Below are 17,436 nucleotides of genomic sequence, written 5' to 3'. Positions count from 1 at the left end.
CTACTTTCTAGTAAGTTAAGGTCCTTGGAGTCCTCTTCAGTTATGTCCCCATCCATTCTAGTCATATTTCCCAAGAATTAATGTTTGGTCTAGAAATAATTTGTCCAGGGACATGAAAGTCATCCCCGAATTGTGATCAACAAAAATGAGATCCCGAATGGTTGTATACGTAAGTAAATTCAAATTAAGATGGCGTTTGTTTTTTTTATTTGAACTCTGAATATACTTGAATTAGTTTAAATTCAGAATAGAACTGAATATCTGAATCTGAATGATATGTTTGTTTTTTTTTTTGTCTGAATTGCTAAAAACAAATATCAAGTTGTTTTTTTTTAATTTTAAAATCTAAAAACTAATATTTTTATATTTATACCCTTACAAATTATAAATGTTAAATAAATAATAAACATCTCAAAGAACTTAAATAAAATAATATATTATCATAATATAAATCATAGTTAATTAAATACAACCATTTATATTCTAAATTAGTATATGTTAATCAATTTTATTATAGTTCATGACATTTTTATATGAAAAATATTTATAAAAAAATTATTAAGATAAATAATGTTAATTTGAAGAAAATAAAAAGATAAAAATAATAATATTCTACCACTATATTATCACAAGTTATACAAATGAGTAATAATGCTAATTATTAAAATTTATTTAGTTAAGGATGAAAATTAATTGATTAGATAGGGATATTTTGGAGAATATCTTCTAATGATATCATTTAGACATTTTAGATTAAGTAAAAAGGTAAAAAAAAAAATTGGCTAGATAACTTAATGACTTAAAGACCAAAATTTTTCATTAAGTTGAAAAAAAAGGGACTTAATGACTTAACCAATTGAAATTAAGTCAATTAAGTTATTAAATAAAAAAAAAACCAGCCCCTAAGTACTGCTAAATTTTAAATGAAATACCAATGTTTTAAAAGGTAAGATTTATTTATTATGTCCCTCTTTGATGATCATATACTCGTTTTTTTAGTCGTTAATTCCCTCATTCATTCAAGCTTCACTAAATTATAATTACATTGCTTGATTGATATAAATTTCGTAATGCATTACTGTTGGTTTTGATAAATTATATGTATAGTGAAAAGTTAAACAAAATAATCTTCATATATAATGCTTTTATCTTACGATTGACGAAGAACATAAACTAATGAAATTCATTTTAATAAGCACAAATGGTCAATATCTAAAATGAATGAATTCTTTCAAAAATAAAAAATATATAATTAATGAATGAAAAAAATGGAAATGATACAATTGATACAATTGATATGGTATCTGGGAATATGATTGATGAACAAAGACTAAAGGCATTTTTATGTTGATTGACAATCAATACTTGTATTGATTAATAAAAACAATGACAATCAATCGTTTTTCTCAAATCTCAATAATAATTTAAAATTTATCTAATTTTCATTGTGTGTGATTTAACAAATTTCATGCTATTTTACTATTTTACATTATATCATTCACCATATACTATTACTATCTACCATTATATAAAAATAACTAACAATTAAAAACTAGCTATTTATGGACAGAATTAGCAACTTTGTGATTCAATTTAGAAATCATTTATTATAAGTTGATGAGATATTTTTAAAGAGTATAGTTAATATAAAATTTACATATTAATATTTTACATTTTTCATGACTAGTGTTGAAAACAACAAATTGGAATGGTACATCTAAATAATAAATATAATTAAATGCATCTAATTTAAAAGTCTTTGTTGAAAGAAAAGATCTAACTTAAAGATCTTATGGAATAATTTTATAACGACTTTGTTTACTATATATGCCGTCGTTAAAAAAGTCCTCATCACTAAGGAAAAAAAAAATTAACAGCTCTAGCATGTTCACATGGAAACGGAGCAATTGACGCTCTAAACCCACCCAATATTTTCCCCAGAGAGAAAATAACAATTGGGAAAACATTGTCATTGTTTCATACTAGCTTAGTTTTTCCAGAAGGCCAATCAACGATCTTCCCGTAAAGTCTGATTCAATAGCTTGTAGATCACGCAACATGGGAACACCGTATAATTTTCTTTTTGCTCTACCTATATAAGTATCTGTATGCGCAGTATGCTATATTGCTCTACCTCAAGCATGCAAAGGCTCGTCAAGTCTCAAAGCCTGCTTTATGGCGAGACAGAAACCAAGCATGCCAGGATCTGCTCGACCACGTGAAGGCGAGCAGACTCCAAAGCATTCGAAAAAATTTCTGAGGCATGCAAAGGCTCGTCAAGTCTCAAAGCCTGTTTTATGGCGAGACAGAAGCCAAGCATGCCAGGATCTGCTCGACCACGTGAAGGCGAGCAGACTCCAAAGCATTCGAAAAAATTTCTAAGGCGTGCAAAGGCTCGTCAAGTCTCAAAGCCTGTTTATGGCGAGACCAGAAGCCAAGCGTGCCAGGATTTGCTCGATCGAGCAAAGGCGAGCAGAATCCCTAGTCATGCAGAAAGACCATATTCTAAGCCAGAGCCTGCTCGACCAAGAGAAGGCGAGCAGACCTTCAAATGGAAAAGTAACTTATAAATACAAACGCAAGAAAGTAATCAAAAACAGTTTTCATTAATCTATTAATAACCAACAAAGTAGTTCATTACAACGCGAGAAAAATGTTCAAGAAGATGGCGGATCAGTAAGCCGAGCAGCATCGGTTGGATGAACCTCCTCAGGTGCGGGGGGGTATCACCAGTTGCGTCCGGGGGGGTGCTCGCCTCGGCAACGACAGCAGGGGTGCTCGCCCCGCCAACATCAGCATGGATTGCACGAGGAGGAGAGCTTTCCTCCTCAATCACGATTGGCTCCACCCCTTGGGCATTTTCCTTGGCAGCCTTTTCCAGTCCCACGCGACCAAGAACCACTGAGTTTCTACTGCTGGTCCATTACATTACCCAACACCAGAAACTGGGGGACCGGTGTTTGAGGGAAATACTTCGGCGAGACCAGAAGTGATGAGCAGATAGTTGGTGGCAGAGTCCTGCGAGCAGGTGTGTCCTGTAAGAGCCTGGTAGCAGGGGAACAGGAGCAGGGCTATTCTGCTCGTCCACGAATATGCCACTCACGAGGACGAACTCCTGTTAAAGGCATAAGGCCATTCCTGCTAGGGGTCGAGGCGAGGAGACCCAGTCAACGACAGTTGGCAGGACGTGCGTTCCTATCTGAGAATCAAGGCACGAAGTCCATCTCCATTCGCCCACAATGACGACATTGGGGCATCCACATCCGAGGGTGGGCAGAATAATGGGCGTGGACTACGGAAGACCGGGATTCAGAGGAAGCCTATAAAAAGGTAGCCAACGAAGGTAAAAGGGTTAGACTTTTTGCTATTAGAACTAAGAAAAGAAAGTTCCGAGAACGGAGATTAAAAAGAAGCCATAAGATTCCTGGCAAACATTCCCAGAACCCCTATTTCTGACTTGAGCGTCGGAGGGTTTGCGTCGGGAAAACAACCGGCGTACTCTGACCTGACTGTGTGCGCAGGAACCTCTGGAGAAGAAGATTTACGAGGAGAGATCCTGGTCGTGGTGAAGTTGATCGAGCAGAGACCCTGGTCGTAGAACGAGGACAACCAGAATCTCGCATCAACAATGGGAACACCGTATAATTTTCTTTTTGCTCTACCTATATAAGTATCTGTATGCGCAGTATGCTGTATTGCTATTACTCGCTTAGCACTAAAAGTTGTCTAAATCTATACATGAAGATCGATATGAGCTTATTATATTTTGCACCAATAATGTTGGTCTTACCCTATTTCATCGTGTCTAGCTTAGCTTTGCCTACGAGTAGTGTTAAAAACATAACGACGGATCAACATGCTCTTCTTGCATTCAAAGAGCAAGTAATTGATCCTCGAGGTGTCCTGGCGCATAATTGGTCAGTTTCTCATCCAGTATGCAGTTGGGTTGGCATTTCTTGTGACAGTCGTCATCATAGAGTCACAAAATTGGATCTTTCAGATTCTAGTCTCGAAGGCCCCATTTCGGCACACTTGGGAAATATTTCATTTCTAGTGTCTCTTAATATTAGTGGTAACAATTTTCATGGCCATCTGCCTAATGAATTGAGGCAATTACGAAGGCTCAAATTCATTGATTTCAATTTCAACCGATTGAGTGGAGTCCTTCCATCCTGGATGGGTAGCTTACCGAAACTACGAATGTTGAGTCTTCGTTATAACAGCTTCAGAGGAGACTTGCTGCTGTGTTATATTTCTTCAACCATAAAGATTTGCGAGGAGATATGTATATATGTTGACCTAAAAACCCTGTAAGTTCTGTTGGATAAAGCTAATGGACTGTAACATATAGTGTGATATGCTTCCTAATGTCATTGGAGGCTAGGCCAGTTATTTTGATTTTCTTCTATAATTGCTGATTTTATTTCCTGTGGACGTTTCTGTTTGTACTTGAATCTGTATAACTGCACAGTGATGATTTTATTCGATACATTGTATCTTAGCACGTTGAGAATGGCTTGCTTCTTGAGAGCCCTTATTTTTCTTTCCTTGTTTTTGTATCAGGATGACAGAATTCTTGAACAAACAGTAGCGGAGTGGCATCCCGAAATGGATACATTACCAGTGGACAGCCAGTATAATTTCAACAATAATGCTGCTACTGGTTAATAACATTTGGCAACAATCCACTAATGACTTATTTGGTCGTAATACAAAATGAGTCTCCACTCTTGAGTTATAATTGAAGCACACGTTACAAATAGAAACTAATGATATTAGGTAAACTGATCATACAACTTCCACGGCCAGGGCAGGGACCAACGGTTGATAGTTGCACTTCTAGACGCAAGTGGTGATAGCTTTAAGATTTATTTTTTTAGTTATTGATGAATTTTGCAATGCATGATCCTGATCTATGTAGCTGAGGGAGTGTTTTCCACCACTTGACGAAGGTCGAATCCTCAAAGAATATATCATCACCTAACTCCCTATCCTGAACCCATTTATCTACCTGCTTCTCCAGGGACAGTATATGTGCTTTGACATCTTCAAACAGCCCCATATTAATAGTTCTGAGGCAGAGCTCCTCAACCTCTGCCCAGAAACATGATTCCCCGCTGGATCCTGCCGATATCTTCAGGGCATACTCGAGCCACCTCTGAGTGTATCTGTATCGTTTTGGTCTGCCCTTTATCAGATAGGGACCGGTGTCTTCATTTTTTAGGTGTCGATAGTAATTAGCAATATCTACAGGTTCAGCAATGCGGCGGTACCTTGTTCCGATGTCTATCCACTCTCTATGGCCTTCAAACTCATCAGGAAGTTCATACCTTTTCAACATTTCCTTAATCTCATCAAATATACCAGCCAACTCAAGCCTCTTAACATTTGCATTGAAATCATCAGTGTCCTTTGAAAGCTTGAATGCATCATAATAGCTGAGTCTGCCAGCCTCGCACCTGGTTTTGTACCCTTCAAGTGCTAGTAGTCCTCTCTCTATATCTATCTTCTTTTTATTAATCTTTTCCAGGTTTCTCCATTTTTGCTCCTCTAATTCTCCGGCAGCACAAAGGCAGAGTCTGGCCCTGGTGCTCTGGAAACCGAAGATTCAAAATGTCAGTCCAAGGGGGCAAAAAAAAAAAAAAAAAACTGATAGGGGAACTTTTAAAACTGAAAGACTAATTTTGAAACTATCTTGAAACGGACTTACCAGGCCAAGGTTATTCAGGACCAGGCCAAGGCCAGCGGCACCGACATTGGAAGACAATGGAAGCCCTTGCAAATTGTCTAAATGAGCGACACCTTTTGTCTCTAAGTTCTGCAGATCGCTTTGGTAATTAAGGTGGTCCTTTACGCTTCTGAGAGCAATCTCTGGACCTTCTACTTCAGAGCTCAACTGAGAAGAATAGAACAATATCTGCAGAACGGTATCAGGGTTTTTCACTACTACCAGTTCCCTATCTCCTGTGCAGAAGACATAAGTTCCAAAGGGTCGATAGGGGCTCAGCTCAACGAAACTCAACAAAGTATCAGACAACTTGTTTGTGTTTCCCATGAGATGACAGGCTGCATGGCATGCCACAGATGATGCATTCCTCATCACCGTCACATAGAGAGCTGAAGCTTCCTCAGTTGGTTCTGGCATGGGAGTTGTATGTTTTGGGTTCAAGAAATGGAGGATAATTTTCAGTTCTGGCTCAAGGGAAGAGAGAGGAGCTAGCAAAACCCGAGGGACGATGTCGTACCTCATTACGAAATGAATGAAGTAGTGAGACCAACTTTCTCGCCTCAAAGCGTGGTTAAATATGAAATCACCAACAAGAGGTGATCCAAAAGTGACGCATATAGGTGGCATTCGGCTGGTGCTGGGGTCTGACTTTATGAATTTTTCCAAATTTTCCAGGAACCAAACTGTCATTAAAACGGCAATTGGACCAGCTGAGGAATGCCCTGTAAACACTATTTGCTTTCTCTCTGCCACAGCTTTCCCCACCTGAGAATGATTCGAAGTAACTACCCAGTATTTTATATATATATTTGTATTCCAGTTTGTCATTAGTTTGCTTCATTTCTATTGTTTCATTCGAATTCAATTGTATAGTTTATTTATTATCACGATCAGCTATTTTGGAGTCTTGATGATTGCGAAAGAGGAAGCAACACCAATACTTACTAACTAGCAGTACATGTTGCATTTTGATGTTTCAGGGGCCAAAAAACTAAAATTAAAAAAACTTAATTAATAAAGAGATCACACACCTCGTTTTGTAGCTGAGGCAGAATTGCTTGAAATCTAGTAAGAAAAGCTTCATTGACGGTTGCAACTTGATCATTGCCTATACTTCGAAGAGAAGCGAACTGAGGTGGATGTGGATCGATCTTTTTTTCGCCAAAAGGGCTTCCACTAAACCAATCACTGATAGACCAAGAACCTGGAAAGCCGAAAATGACATCTGATGAGCCCCCATTCTTTTCCACGAGATACAGCTGCTTCTCCGGCAACTCGTGTGCCTTCATGGCTATCGAGCATGCTTTCTTGATCACCTCTTCTTTCATGCTTATCACCTCTCCAAGTCTTTCACTTGCCATCGTTTCTACAACTGTTATACTACTTGTTGAGAAAATTTCCCGGTTTAGAAGCTTTGCTTGATTTATTGTTATTGTCTTTTTTATCTTTAAGTCGTGGAGGAGATAGAATGTTTCTTGTTTTAAGTTTTGAACGCGTTCCTGGAAATTATTGTGTAAGGAAATGACCTTTTTTGGGTATTACCCAATCGTTGACTCGACTTTCACTTTGATCCAGGTCAAGCTCGTAGCTCGCTCAGGAGTCAAGCCGCCCACGATGCAACCACTTCTGGTTTCTTCTCTCCCCTTTCTCAAATAAAACAATATTAGTCGGGTAAATCTATTTCTTTTATCCAAGACTGAAAAAGGTTCAGACATCTCCTGGGATGGAAAACTAACTACTATTATAGTTTATAACAGCTCTAAGATTATTTATTTAATAGCTTATAGCAGATGAACAATGCAGTAACCAATACACGTTTGTCTGAAACTGTAGATCCTATTCCCTTCGTAATCACTGCATTGCGGCTTGTGCTACAAGTCGTCGCGGTTACAGGCAGCTGATCTGGATTGAGTTGGGCCTGAATCCTTGCGATAACCCAGAGTTCGGCCCAAATTACTGTAGGACCCACCTAGCAGGTTAATTTATAAGATTTAGGTTTCGTTTGGTACAATTTTTCAAGTAAAGCTTATTTAAGTAAAGATTTTGGCAGAAGAGCTTTTATCTAAGAAATTTTAACTGTTTATTTGTCAATAAGAGTTTTTATTAAAAATTTATGAAAATATTTTAATATGCAAGTTTTGTTATGTTATGTTATAAAAAGAATAAGAAAAGATTGTCAAATAAGTAGACGATATTTTAAATATTTTAACATTTAAAAAAAATTCAACCCCTACTCACAAAAGCTCAAAATTTGAGTTTTTTCTATTAGAGATAAAATAACTTATTTAATCTATAAAAACTCTACTAAAAAACAACCAAACAATAACAAAAATTATGATAAGAGTTTATGAGAATAAATAAGCACTTATACCCATTAAATAAGCCATACCAAACAGGCACTTAGATCGTTTTGGTTTTGTTATGACAATTTTCCTAATAATAGAAAATGAATAATTAATTTATTATCTGTATATGCTAATAGTCCCATTCTTCTTCTGTAAATTTCGACTAATGTCAGCACAAACTCTATCAACCATGCCCAGAAATTCTTTTACTATAACAAACAGTTGAAGTGGGTGCTCCCATTTTTCTTTGGAGCCTCTTGCTTGGTAGTACTCTGCTGTCCGCTTAACAAGTTCCATAGTCCTATTTTGCTTTTCTCTCACTAGCTTAAGCTCTTCTTCACAATCCTCCAGAAACCCTTTCATTTCCTTTAAAAAGCTGCCTATCTCACTGCTAGCACAACGTGTTACTAGTTGCCGGATTTCTACTATGCGGGATGCAAGTGAGGAGCATGTATTGATGAATGTGTCATGTTCTATCCTAACTGCTTTCTTTACATTGGTGAACTCATTGCTCAGGCCTTCCACTGCAGGCAATCCTTGTTTTAAGTACTCATTGTCCCTCTCTTTTGGCGTTGAGCTTTCTGAATTTGAATCACCAGTTTTGCTTCTTTGATTGTTAGTCCTTCCAAGGATGTGGTTTTAAGTACTCATTCAATTTCAAGTTTAGATCCGATCTTAGGGATTAAATTGATTAGGGTCGCGTCAATTCTTGACGAGGTTCGTATAATTTAGTATTAGAGCTTAGGCACTAAGATCATATTCATCTTTCTTTTTTGTTTTAAATTCTTATTTGAGATTTTTCATTCTTGTTCTAGTATTAAGAAAATAAAAAAAGAGTCATGAACAGTGCCATGTGAACAGTATTGCATGAACAATATTTTTAGGGTTTCTTTTTCATCAATTTGCATCTTTGTGGTTTAATTATTCTTAAATCCGCAAATTTCACCTATTCTTTTTACTAAAAAAAAAAAAAATCCCCAACGTCCGGCTTAAATCATTTGTTCATTTTTCATTTATTAGTGTCTTGTAGAGTCCAAAATTAGTTTTACACATGGTGAAAATTTTTGCCCGAAATCGAAACCCGACCTTTCGTACACATTGCATTCTTGCTCTTGAAATTCGAGTCTCCTTAGTATAATCATTGTGAATTGCTATTAGAATCTTGATATTAGTTTGATTAATTTGATAAGAATCGAGTAAGAATTACTACGAGTGGAAAAAGGCAAGAGAGTGTGAGCATATTAGAGGGTAAAAGCCAATAAATTTGAGTGAAACACGAGTGAAATTGAGTGAATCATTTTCTTGAGTGAAACACGTAAGGAAGTGAGGTGAGGTCCTTTCTATATTATTTCTAACTTTCTTTTGCAGACGTTAGCCATGTCTCACAACCCTGAACCATGTAAAAAAAAAAAGAGGATCAATTCGCAACTACTCAGATTTTGGAAATTTAAGCATTGATGGGACATATGAGAAGGATGATGAGGGCTAAATTAGAGCATATACGCAAGCGTTTGGATCAAGTAGAGAACACGTGTGGGGTAATCACAACCCGTTCCTCAAGCACGTAGGAGGGATAGAGCTCTAGCTAGAGGAGAGATCAATGACTATTATAAGGATGAGTATGATGAAGGGGAGCACTCAGAGGGTAGCTATAGGAGAGATGGACGGGGTAGCAGAGCTAGGAATAGGGATCATAGATTAAGTGACATAAAGATGAGATTTCATCTTTTCAAGGTAAATATGACTTGGAAGCATACATTGAATGTGAGAAGAAAATGGAATTCATATTTGATTGCCATAATTTTTCAGATGTAAAAAAAAGTAAAATTGATCGTGATTGAGTTTTCTGACTATGCTATTACTTGGTAGGATATGCTTGTTATATACAGGAGACAGAATAGGAAACGTCCAATTGAGACATAAGATAAAATGAATCGTTGATGAGAAGGCGTTCTGTACCTAACCACTACTATCCAGATTTGTACCAAAAATTACAAAGTCTTGCACAAGTTAGCTGAAGTACAGAGGATTATTACAAAGAAATGGAGATTGTCATTATTAGAGTAAATGTGGAGGAAGATAAAGAAGCTATTATGGCATGATTCCTGAATGGCCTTAATCAGGAGATTGCAAATATAGTTGATTTGCAACATTATGCGGAGATTGAGTCGTGAGTAGATGAGCGCACAATGTTAATATCAAAAATATACTCCTCTAGTCAAGTACAAGAGCTACCCAGGATTTTTAGAGATTGAATATATGTATACCACATATATTCAAGTATTATTTTCATATGTGGTAAAATTCATGCAAATAATTTTTTATAAGTATTGTTCGCATGAACGTAATTCATGCAAATAATACTTTAAGTAGATTATTCCATACTTTAAAAAGAAAGTTATTCGTACAAGACGAACTGCAGCTAATAGAGTTTGCTGAAATCTGAAACCCTTAAATAAATTCACTAAAAAGTATTCACATAGAGTTATCCCATGCGGTTTTACGGTTAATTTTATTAAGAAAAAATCTTTGATAGTAACATGAATTCAAAAATAAATAATTTTGATTTATTTTCAAAAATAACCTAAAAGATTTAGTAATTTCTATAACAGCTACAACTTAAAAGTTGTATCACCTCAATTCTGACACAGAATTAGAGTATGGTTCATTGGTGACTGGTTTAACACTCTCTCTTACTGTAGGAATTTTGCAAGGACGTGAAGAAAATTGAAAATTGAAAATTGAAATGAATGGTTTCTACTTTCTAGTAAGTTAAGGTCCTTGGAGTCCTCTTCAGTTATGTCCCCATCCATTCTAGTCATATTTCCCAAGAATTAATGTTTGGTCTAGAAATAATTTGTCCAGGGACATGAAAGTCATCCCCGAATTGTGATCAACAAAAATGAGATCCCGAATGGTTGTATACGTAAGTAAATTCAAATTAAGATGGCGTTTGTTTTTTTTATTTGAACTCTGAATATACTTGAATTAGTTTAAATTCAGAATAGAACTGAATATCTGAATCTGAATGATATGTTTGTTTTTTTTTTTGTCTGAATTGCTAAAAACAAATATCAAGTTGTTTTTTTTTAATTTTAAAATCTAAAAACTAATATTTTTATATTTATACCCTTACAAATTATAAATGTTAAATAAATAATAAACATCTCAAAGAACTTAAATAAAATAATATATTATCATAATATAAATCATAGTTAATTAAATACAACCATTTATATTCTAAATTAGTATATGTTAATCAATTTTATTATAGTTCATGACATTTTTATATGAAAAATATTTATAAAAAAATTATTAAGATAAATAATGTTAATTTGAAGAAAATAAAAAGATAAAAATAATAATATTCTACCACTATATTATCACAAGTTATACAAATGAGTAATAATGCTAATTATTAAAATTTATTTAGTTAAGGATGAAAATTAATTGATTAGATAGGGATATTTTGGAGAATATCTTCTAATGATATCATTTAGACATTTTAGATTAAGTAAAAAGGTAAAAAAAAAAATTGGCTAGATAACTTAATGACTTAAAGACCAAAATTTTTCATTAAGTTGAAAAAAAAGGGACTTAATGACTTAACCAATTGAAATTAAGTCAATTAAGTTATTAAATAAAAAAAACAGCCCCTAAGTACTGCTAAATTTTAAATGAAATACCAATGTTTTAAAAGGTAAGATTTATTTATTATGTCCCTCTTTGATGATCATATACTCGTTTTTTTAGTCGTTAATTCCCTCATTCATTCAAGCTTCACTAAATTATAATTACATTGCTTGATTGATATAAATTTCGTAATGCATTACTGTTGGTTTTGATAAATTATATGTATAGTGAAAAGTTAAACAAAATAATCTTCATATATAATGCTTTTATCTTACGATTGACGAAGAACATAAACTAATGAAATTCATTTTAATAAGCACAAATGGTCAATAGCTAAAATGAATGAATTCTTTCAAAAATAAAAAATATATAATTAATGAATGAAAAAAATGGAAATGATACAATTGATATGGTATCTGGGAATATGATTGATTGACAAAGACTAAAGCCATTTTTATGTTGATTGACAATCAATCCTTGTATTGATTAACAAAAACAATGACAATCAATCGTTTTTCTCAAATCTCAATAATAATTTAAAATTTATCTAATTTTCATTGTGTGTAACAAATTTCATGCTATTTTACTATTTTATATTATATCATTCACCATATACTATCTACCATTATATAAAAATAACTAACAATTGAAAACTATCTATTTATGGACAGCATTAACAACTTTGTGATTCAGTTTACAAATCATTTATTACAAGTTGATGAGATATTTTTAAAGAGTATGGTTCATATAAAATTTACATATTAATATTTTATATTTTTCATGACTAGTATTGAAAACAATAAATTGGAATGGTACATCTAAATAATACATATAATTAAATGCGACTAATTTAAAAGTTTTTGTTGAAAGAAAAGATCTAACTTAAAAATCTTATGGAATAATTTTATAACGACTTTGTTTACCATATATGCCGTCGTTAAAAAAGTCCTCATCACTAAGGAAAAAAAAAATTAACAGCTCTAGCATGTTCACATGGAAACGGAGCAATTGACGCTCTAAACCCACCCAATATTTTCCCCAGAGAGAAAATAACAATTGGGAAAACATTGTCATTGTTTCATACTAGCTTAGTTTTTCCAGAAGGCCAATCAACGATCTTCCCGTAAAGTCTGATTCAATAGCTTGTAGATCACGCAACATGGGAACACCGTATAATTTTCTTTTTGCTCTACCTATATAAGTATCTGTATGCGCAGTATGCTATATTGCTATTACTCGCTTAGCACTAAAAGTTGTCTAAATCTATACATGAAGATCGATATGAGCTTATTATATTTTGCACCAATAATGTTGGTCTTACCCTATTTCATCGTGTCTAGCTTAGCTTTGCCTACGAGTAGTGTTAAAAACATAACGACGGATCAACATGCTCTTCTTGCATTCAAAGAGCAAGTAATTGATCCTCGAGGTGTCCTGGCGCATAATTGGTCAGTTTCTCATCCAGTATGCAGTTGGGTTGGCATTTCTTGTGACAGTCGTCATCATAGAGTCACAAAATTGGATCTTTCAGATTCTAGTCTCGAAGGCCCCATTTCGGCACACTTGGGAAATATTTCATTTCTAGTGTCTCTTAATTTTAGTGGTAACAATTTTCATGGCCATCTGCCTAATGAATTGAGGCAATTACGAAGGCTCAAATTCATTGATTTCAATTTCAACCAATTGAGTGGAGTCCTTCCATCCTGGATTGGCAGCTTACCGAAACTGCGAATGTTGAGTCTTCGTAATAACAGCTTCAGAGGTCCCTTCCCGGATTCTCTCTACAACTTATCAAAGCTGGAGACGTTGGAGATGAGGTTCAATATTGTTGGTGGGAAAATTCCTACCAAGATTGGGAATTTGAGTAAGCTCTTGCATCTAAATCTTGGTAATAACAACCTTCAAGGTACGTGCCTTCCACCTCGTCTTTTTTAAGCTTCCATTTCAATTTGCAGAACACACTTTATAATATGGTGCAATAACTACTGCTAAAAACTACACAAATCAAAATCCGACCCTGCTCTTTCGAGAGGGATCCGTAGCAGAAGAAAGAGAAGGACTGAGCCATAGGGGCTTAATTGGCTGAACAGTCTTCAAATAATTTAATTTTTTAGCTGATTATTCATGTTCGAATGGTATGGGTTAAAAAATTTATTTACGCTTTACCGGTACTCCTACTTCTACAATCTACACATGAATAAATACTTTTAAGGAAAAAATCCAGCACCCAACAGCAGATATAAAAGAACGAGATTTCAGTTGGTACACACTAAGCTGTAAAAAAATGTTTGTGGCTCTGTCATTATTGTCAAAGAAAATGGTAACAGCTAGTTTTCTTCATATTCATCATATTTGTTAATCTCAAAATTGCGATATTTGAAAAACCAAAGAAAAGGGTAATAGAAATAAAGAAACTTGAGAAACACCAAGACAGCAAGTACATTTACAGAAAACAGTTAACAACCTTGAAATTGACAATTTCACCAAACTTCAGGAACTCCGTATGAACATCCTCATAAAATTCTTCATAAGAGCGTTCAACTTCTTCATCTGTATACTGAAAAGAAAGGAGGCAAACCAACCAAGAAAATTTTTTGCGTATATTAACATCAGAAGCATAAAATCAAAAGAAAAGTATGAAAGTATAGTCTGTCAAGAATGCTTTATTTTGACATTGGAAAAACAAAATGATATTTATCAGGAGGTGAAACAACTTATAAAAATACTCTAGCATATAACTTGAAACTTCACTATGATAGTTATCAATTTGATTAGTTTCTCAATTTGCATTTTGTTCTTCCAGATAATGGTCAAAGGGTAGTGGATTAACACGGAGACAACTATGAACCATGATCTCCATTTACATGGTTAACACTATTCAAAATACACAACTAGGGGACAAGATATATATAACCTACAATTTAATCCTCACCTAATGGCTAATATTTTCTCATCTGTATAATAAACTGAAATGAAACCTATCATGTGTTCAACTAATTTAATTTGCATCAATCAAAGCAACTTCTTTTTTTCCAGCTTTCTGTCTCCCCCGACACATTCTAAAGTAAATGAAGAGCACCAACAGCATGTGTCAGTAAATAGGTGTTGTGGCAAACAATCCCAAACCTTCCAAAGTAATGACCATTGTTAGATGACCAGCTCTGACAATCGACGATATATAATATATTCCACAAGAAACTACTAGTTGTTAAGGAGAAATTTTTAACTCAAACAGAGTTGTACAGTTATGTGACTAGTGAGAGAGAGAAAGAAAGAACGAAACAAAGAAAGAGAAATAAGCCAAACATATAAACAAGAAATTTCATAATAGCCAAACTCATTTGCAGCATGTAGGATACAGAATAGCTCATAGCCTTCACTCTTACCCAATCAAGGCCAACACCATGAATCTCCATCGTTATGAAAACATAAATCTCTGATTTCACATAGTCAAAGAAAAGAAATAAAATGTGAACCCAAAAGAACTCACCAGTGATACTATCTAGAATAGTTATAAACACATTACAGTATATCAACTGGAAAAATATTTTTCTGAATAGCAAGGACAATGCGTATATAAAATGATCCAACAAATTGCACAAAAGTATAGAAGTTTGGAAGAGTCCTTATCAGGATACAAGAATCAGCAATTACAGACCTCGAGCCCCTCATCTTGCTCCCAAGCAAGGCCGGGACCATTATACATATTCTTGATGAGCAGAGTGCACGATTTATCAGGGTAAAAATGAACTCTGCTGCATCTCTGACCAAACCGACAAGCTCCAGTCTTCAAATGGAAAGGACAATGCGCTTTATCCTGCCATATATAATAAAAACATGATTGACCATGATAAACAGGCAAATATAATAGAAATGAAATATAATACAGTAATTGCAAATTGAAAATTTCAGATAGACAGATTGAAAGAAAAGGCATGTCTGTTCAGTTCCAAAATTGGGCACTTGTTGAGCAACAGTCTCCAACGCCTGTTGTGCATTCTGGTGATCAGCAAAGGCTTCTGATTGTGGGGGAAGAGGATTTGACGTAGGCCTATCAACATCCTGTAAAGGAAGTAATTATGTAGAAAGTTTAATTTTTGCCGTAACCGAAGAGAATGGGCATCCTGAAGTAAAGTAGAAACAAGCCTAACATAGCTGTCAATAGAGTCAAAATTACCTCTTTTTTACTCAGTGGGTTCGCATCCTTCTTCGGAACTCTGACCTTTTTCTTCCTGATAATAATCTCATTTCCTTGCCATATAATTTCTGCAGGCCCTTCTTCAACATATTCCCAATCATCATCCTCATCACATTCATTCTCCTTTTCAACCTGCAAGATATTGAATACCCATCGATAATTAAACCTAGAATTGCATTCTCTCCCATTCCAACATTTTCAAAGAGCCTAACAAAAATTCACAACGGTAACAAGTCTCACAAAAATACTTAATTTCCATTTTTACAACAAAAATAACACCGTAAAAATCAATTCTAGTGGCCACAAATTCTATTAAATTTCATATTTCCTCAAACTTTCCCAGCAACCAAACACACACACCCGCCCAAACAAAAACTGCAAAATTCTTTTTAATAAACAAAATAAAACAAACCTGAAATTGTTTCATGGCTGCCTCTTCTTTTTCTCTATCTTCCATAACTTTCCTTCTCTCCTCTTCTTCTTCTTCTACTTTCTTCTTCTTCAACTCCATCTCTTGAATCCAAAGCCTCTCTCTCTCCTCAAACTCCTTCAACGCTCTCTCTCCCTTTTCCTCCTCTTCTTTAATCATCATCTCGAACTTCCTCCGCTCCTCCGGATCCTTCGACCTCGCTTCCTCTTCTTCTCTCTCCTTCGCCGCCATTTCTTTCCTCTTCTCTTTCCTCCTCTTCTTCTTCGCCATCTTCTTCTTCTCCTTTCTGCTCATTTTTGCCTCGTTAACTTCCTCTGCTACACGATTCGATTCTGATTCTTCCATGTTTGTCGAAACAGTTACGTTCTGTCTGGTTTCCTGGAAAGCTTTCGATTTTCCGGGAGGGAAGAGAGAGCGGGTGTTCTGTTCACTAGCTTGAAACAGAGATTTTCAATTTCGAAGGTTTTTAACACGACGACGTTCCCCTTAGCTTGAAGATGAAATGAGTTATATATTAACGGTATAATAACATTGAGATCCTTATCGTTTTCTAAATCATAGGTAAAGACATAGTTTGAGTCGTTCTTAATGAGGGCCCCAACCCAATTCGTCATCAAAATTAAGGGTCTCCGAAGAAGAACGATAGGCATTACAAATTTGGATTATAATAGTCTGATAATGTTATGTGATAGTTAATTTTGTAATTTTTTTATCTCTTATTTATGTGTATAAATTTATACGGTTGTCACATAATATTAGGGTATAAATTTGTATCTCAATTTTTTTATATGGATAATCTATTTTACAATGTAAATGTCTGTATTTGAGAATTTTTTATTATAAATACTAATGTATTTTTTTTTTAATTTGAGATAGATAATTTGCATTCAATTAATATACTATCAATATAAATTCATCATTTGGAAGAGAAATTATAAAACGAGATGTTTTCAGGTCACATGAATTATCGCACAATTCATCCACCAGATGTGAAAACATCAACGTGCCTCCCAAAAATCGAACATATGTTGTACACTTGAATCACATAAGGAACCACTTGGGCTGCCCAAGTGGCTAGAGCCACTCCTTCACAAATGTGAGG

At 34.9% G+C, this 17,436-nt stretch overlaps 2 protein-coding genes and 1 long non-coding RNA gene across 3 annotated transcripts; 1 reads left to right on the top strand and 2 right to left on the bottom strand.

The window, feature by feature from the left end:
- Positions 1-4,639: 4,639 nt before the first annotated feature.
- Positions 4,640-7,150, bottom strand: LOC18040572 (protein EDS1). The gene is made up of 3 exons (XM_024184854.1): positions 6,760-7,150; positions 5,711-6,493; positions 4,640-5,593 (listed from the first exon to the last, which is right to left on the bottom strand). The coding sequence occupies exons 1-3, from the start codon at positions 7,087-7,089 to the stop codon at positions 4,877-4,879; spliced, it is 1,830 nt and encodes a 609-aa protein (XP_024040622.1). The 5' UTR covers positions 7,090-7,150; the 3' UTR covers positions 4,640-4,876.
- Positions 7,151-13,014: 5,864 nt separating this feature from the next.
- LOC18040571 (probable LRR receptor-like serine/threonine-protein kinase At3g47570) lies at positions 13,015-13,641 on the top strand. The gene has a single exon (XM_006431384.2). It carries the CDS (start codon positions 13,015-13,017, stop codon positions 13,639-13,641), a length of 627 nt encoding a protein of 208 aa, XP_006431447.2.
- Positions 13,642-14,142: 501 nt separating this feature from the next.
- Positions 14,143-15,511, bottom strand: LOC112098457. Its single transcript, XR_002905561.1, has 3 exons — positions 15,345-15,511; positions 15,093-15,142; positions 14,143-14,263 (listed from the first exon to the last, which is right to left on the bottom strand). It is a non-coding gene; the product is annotated as an uncharacterized LOC112098457 (long non-coding RNA).
- Positions 15,512-17,436: the final 1,925 nt, after the last annotated feature.

Source organism: Citrus clementina, unplaced genomic scaffold, assembly GCF_000493195.1.
Source record: "Citrus clementina cultivar Clemenules unplaced genomic scaffold, Citrus_clementina_v1.0 scaffold_5, whole genome shotgun sequence".
Taxonomy (NCBI): Eukaryota; Viridiplantae; Streptophyta; class Magnoliopsida; order Sapindales; family Rutaceae; genus Citrus; species Citrus x clementina.
Note: the sequence above shows the minus strand (reverse complement) of the source record. Positions and strands in the feature narration are given on the sequence as shown.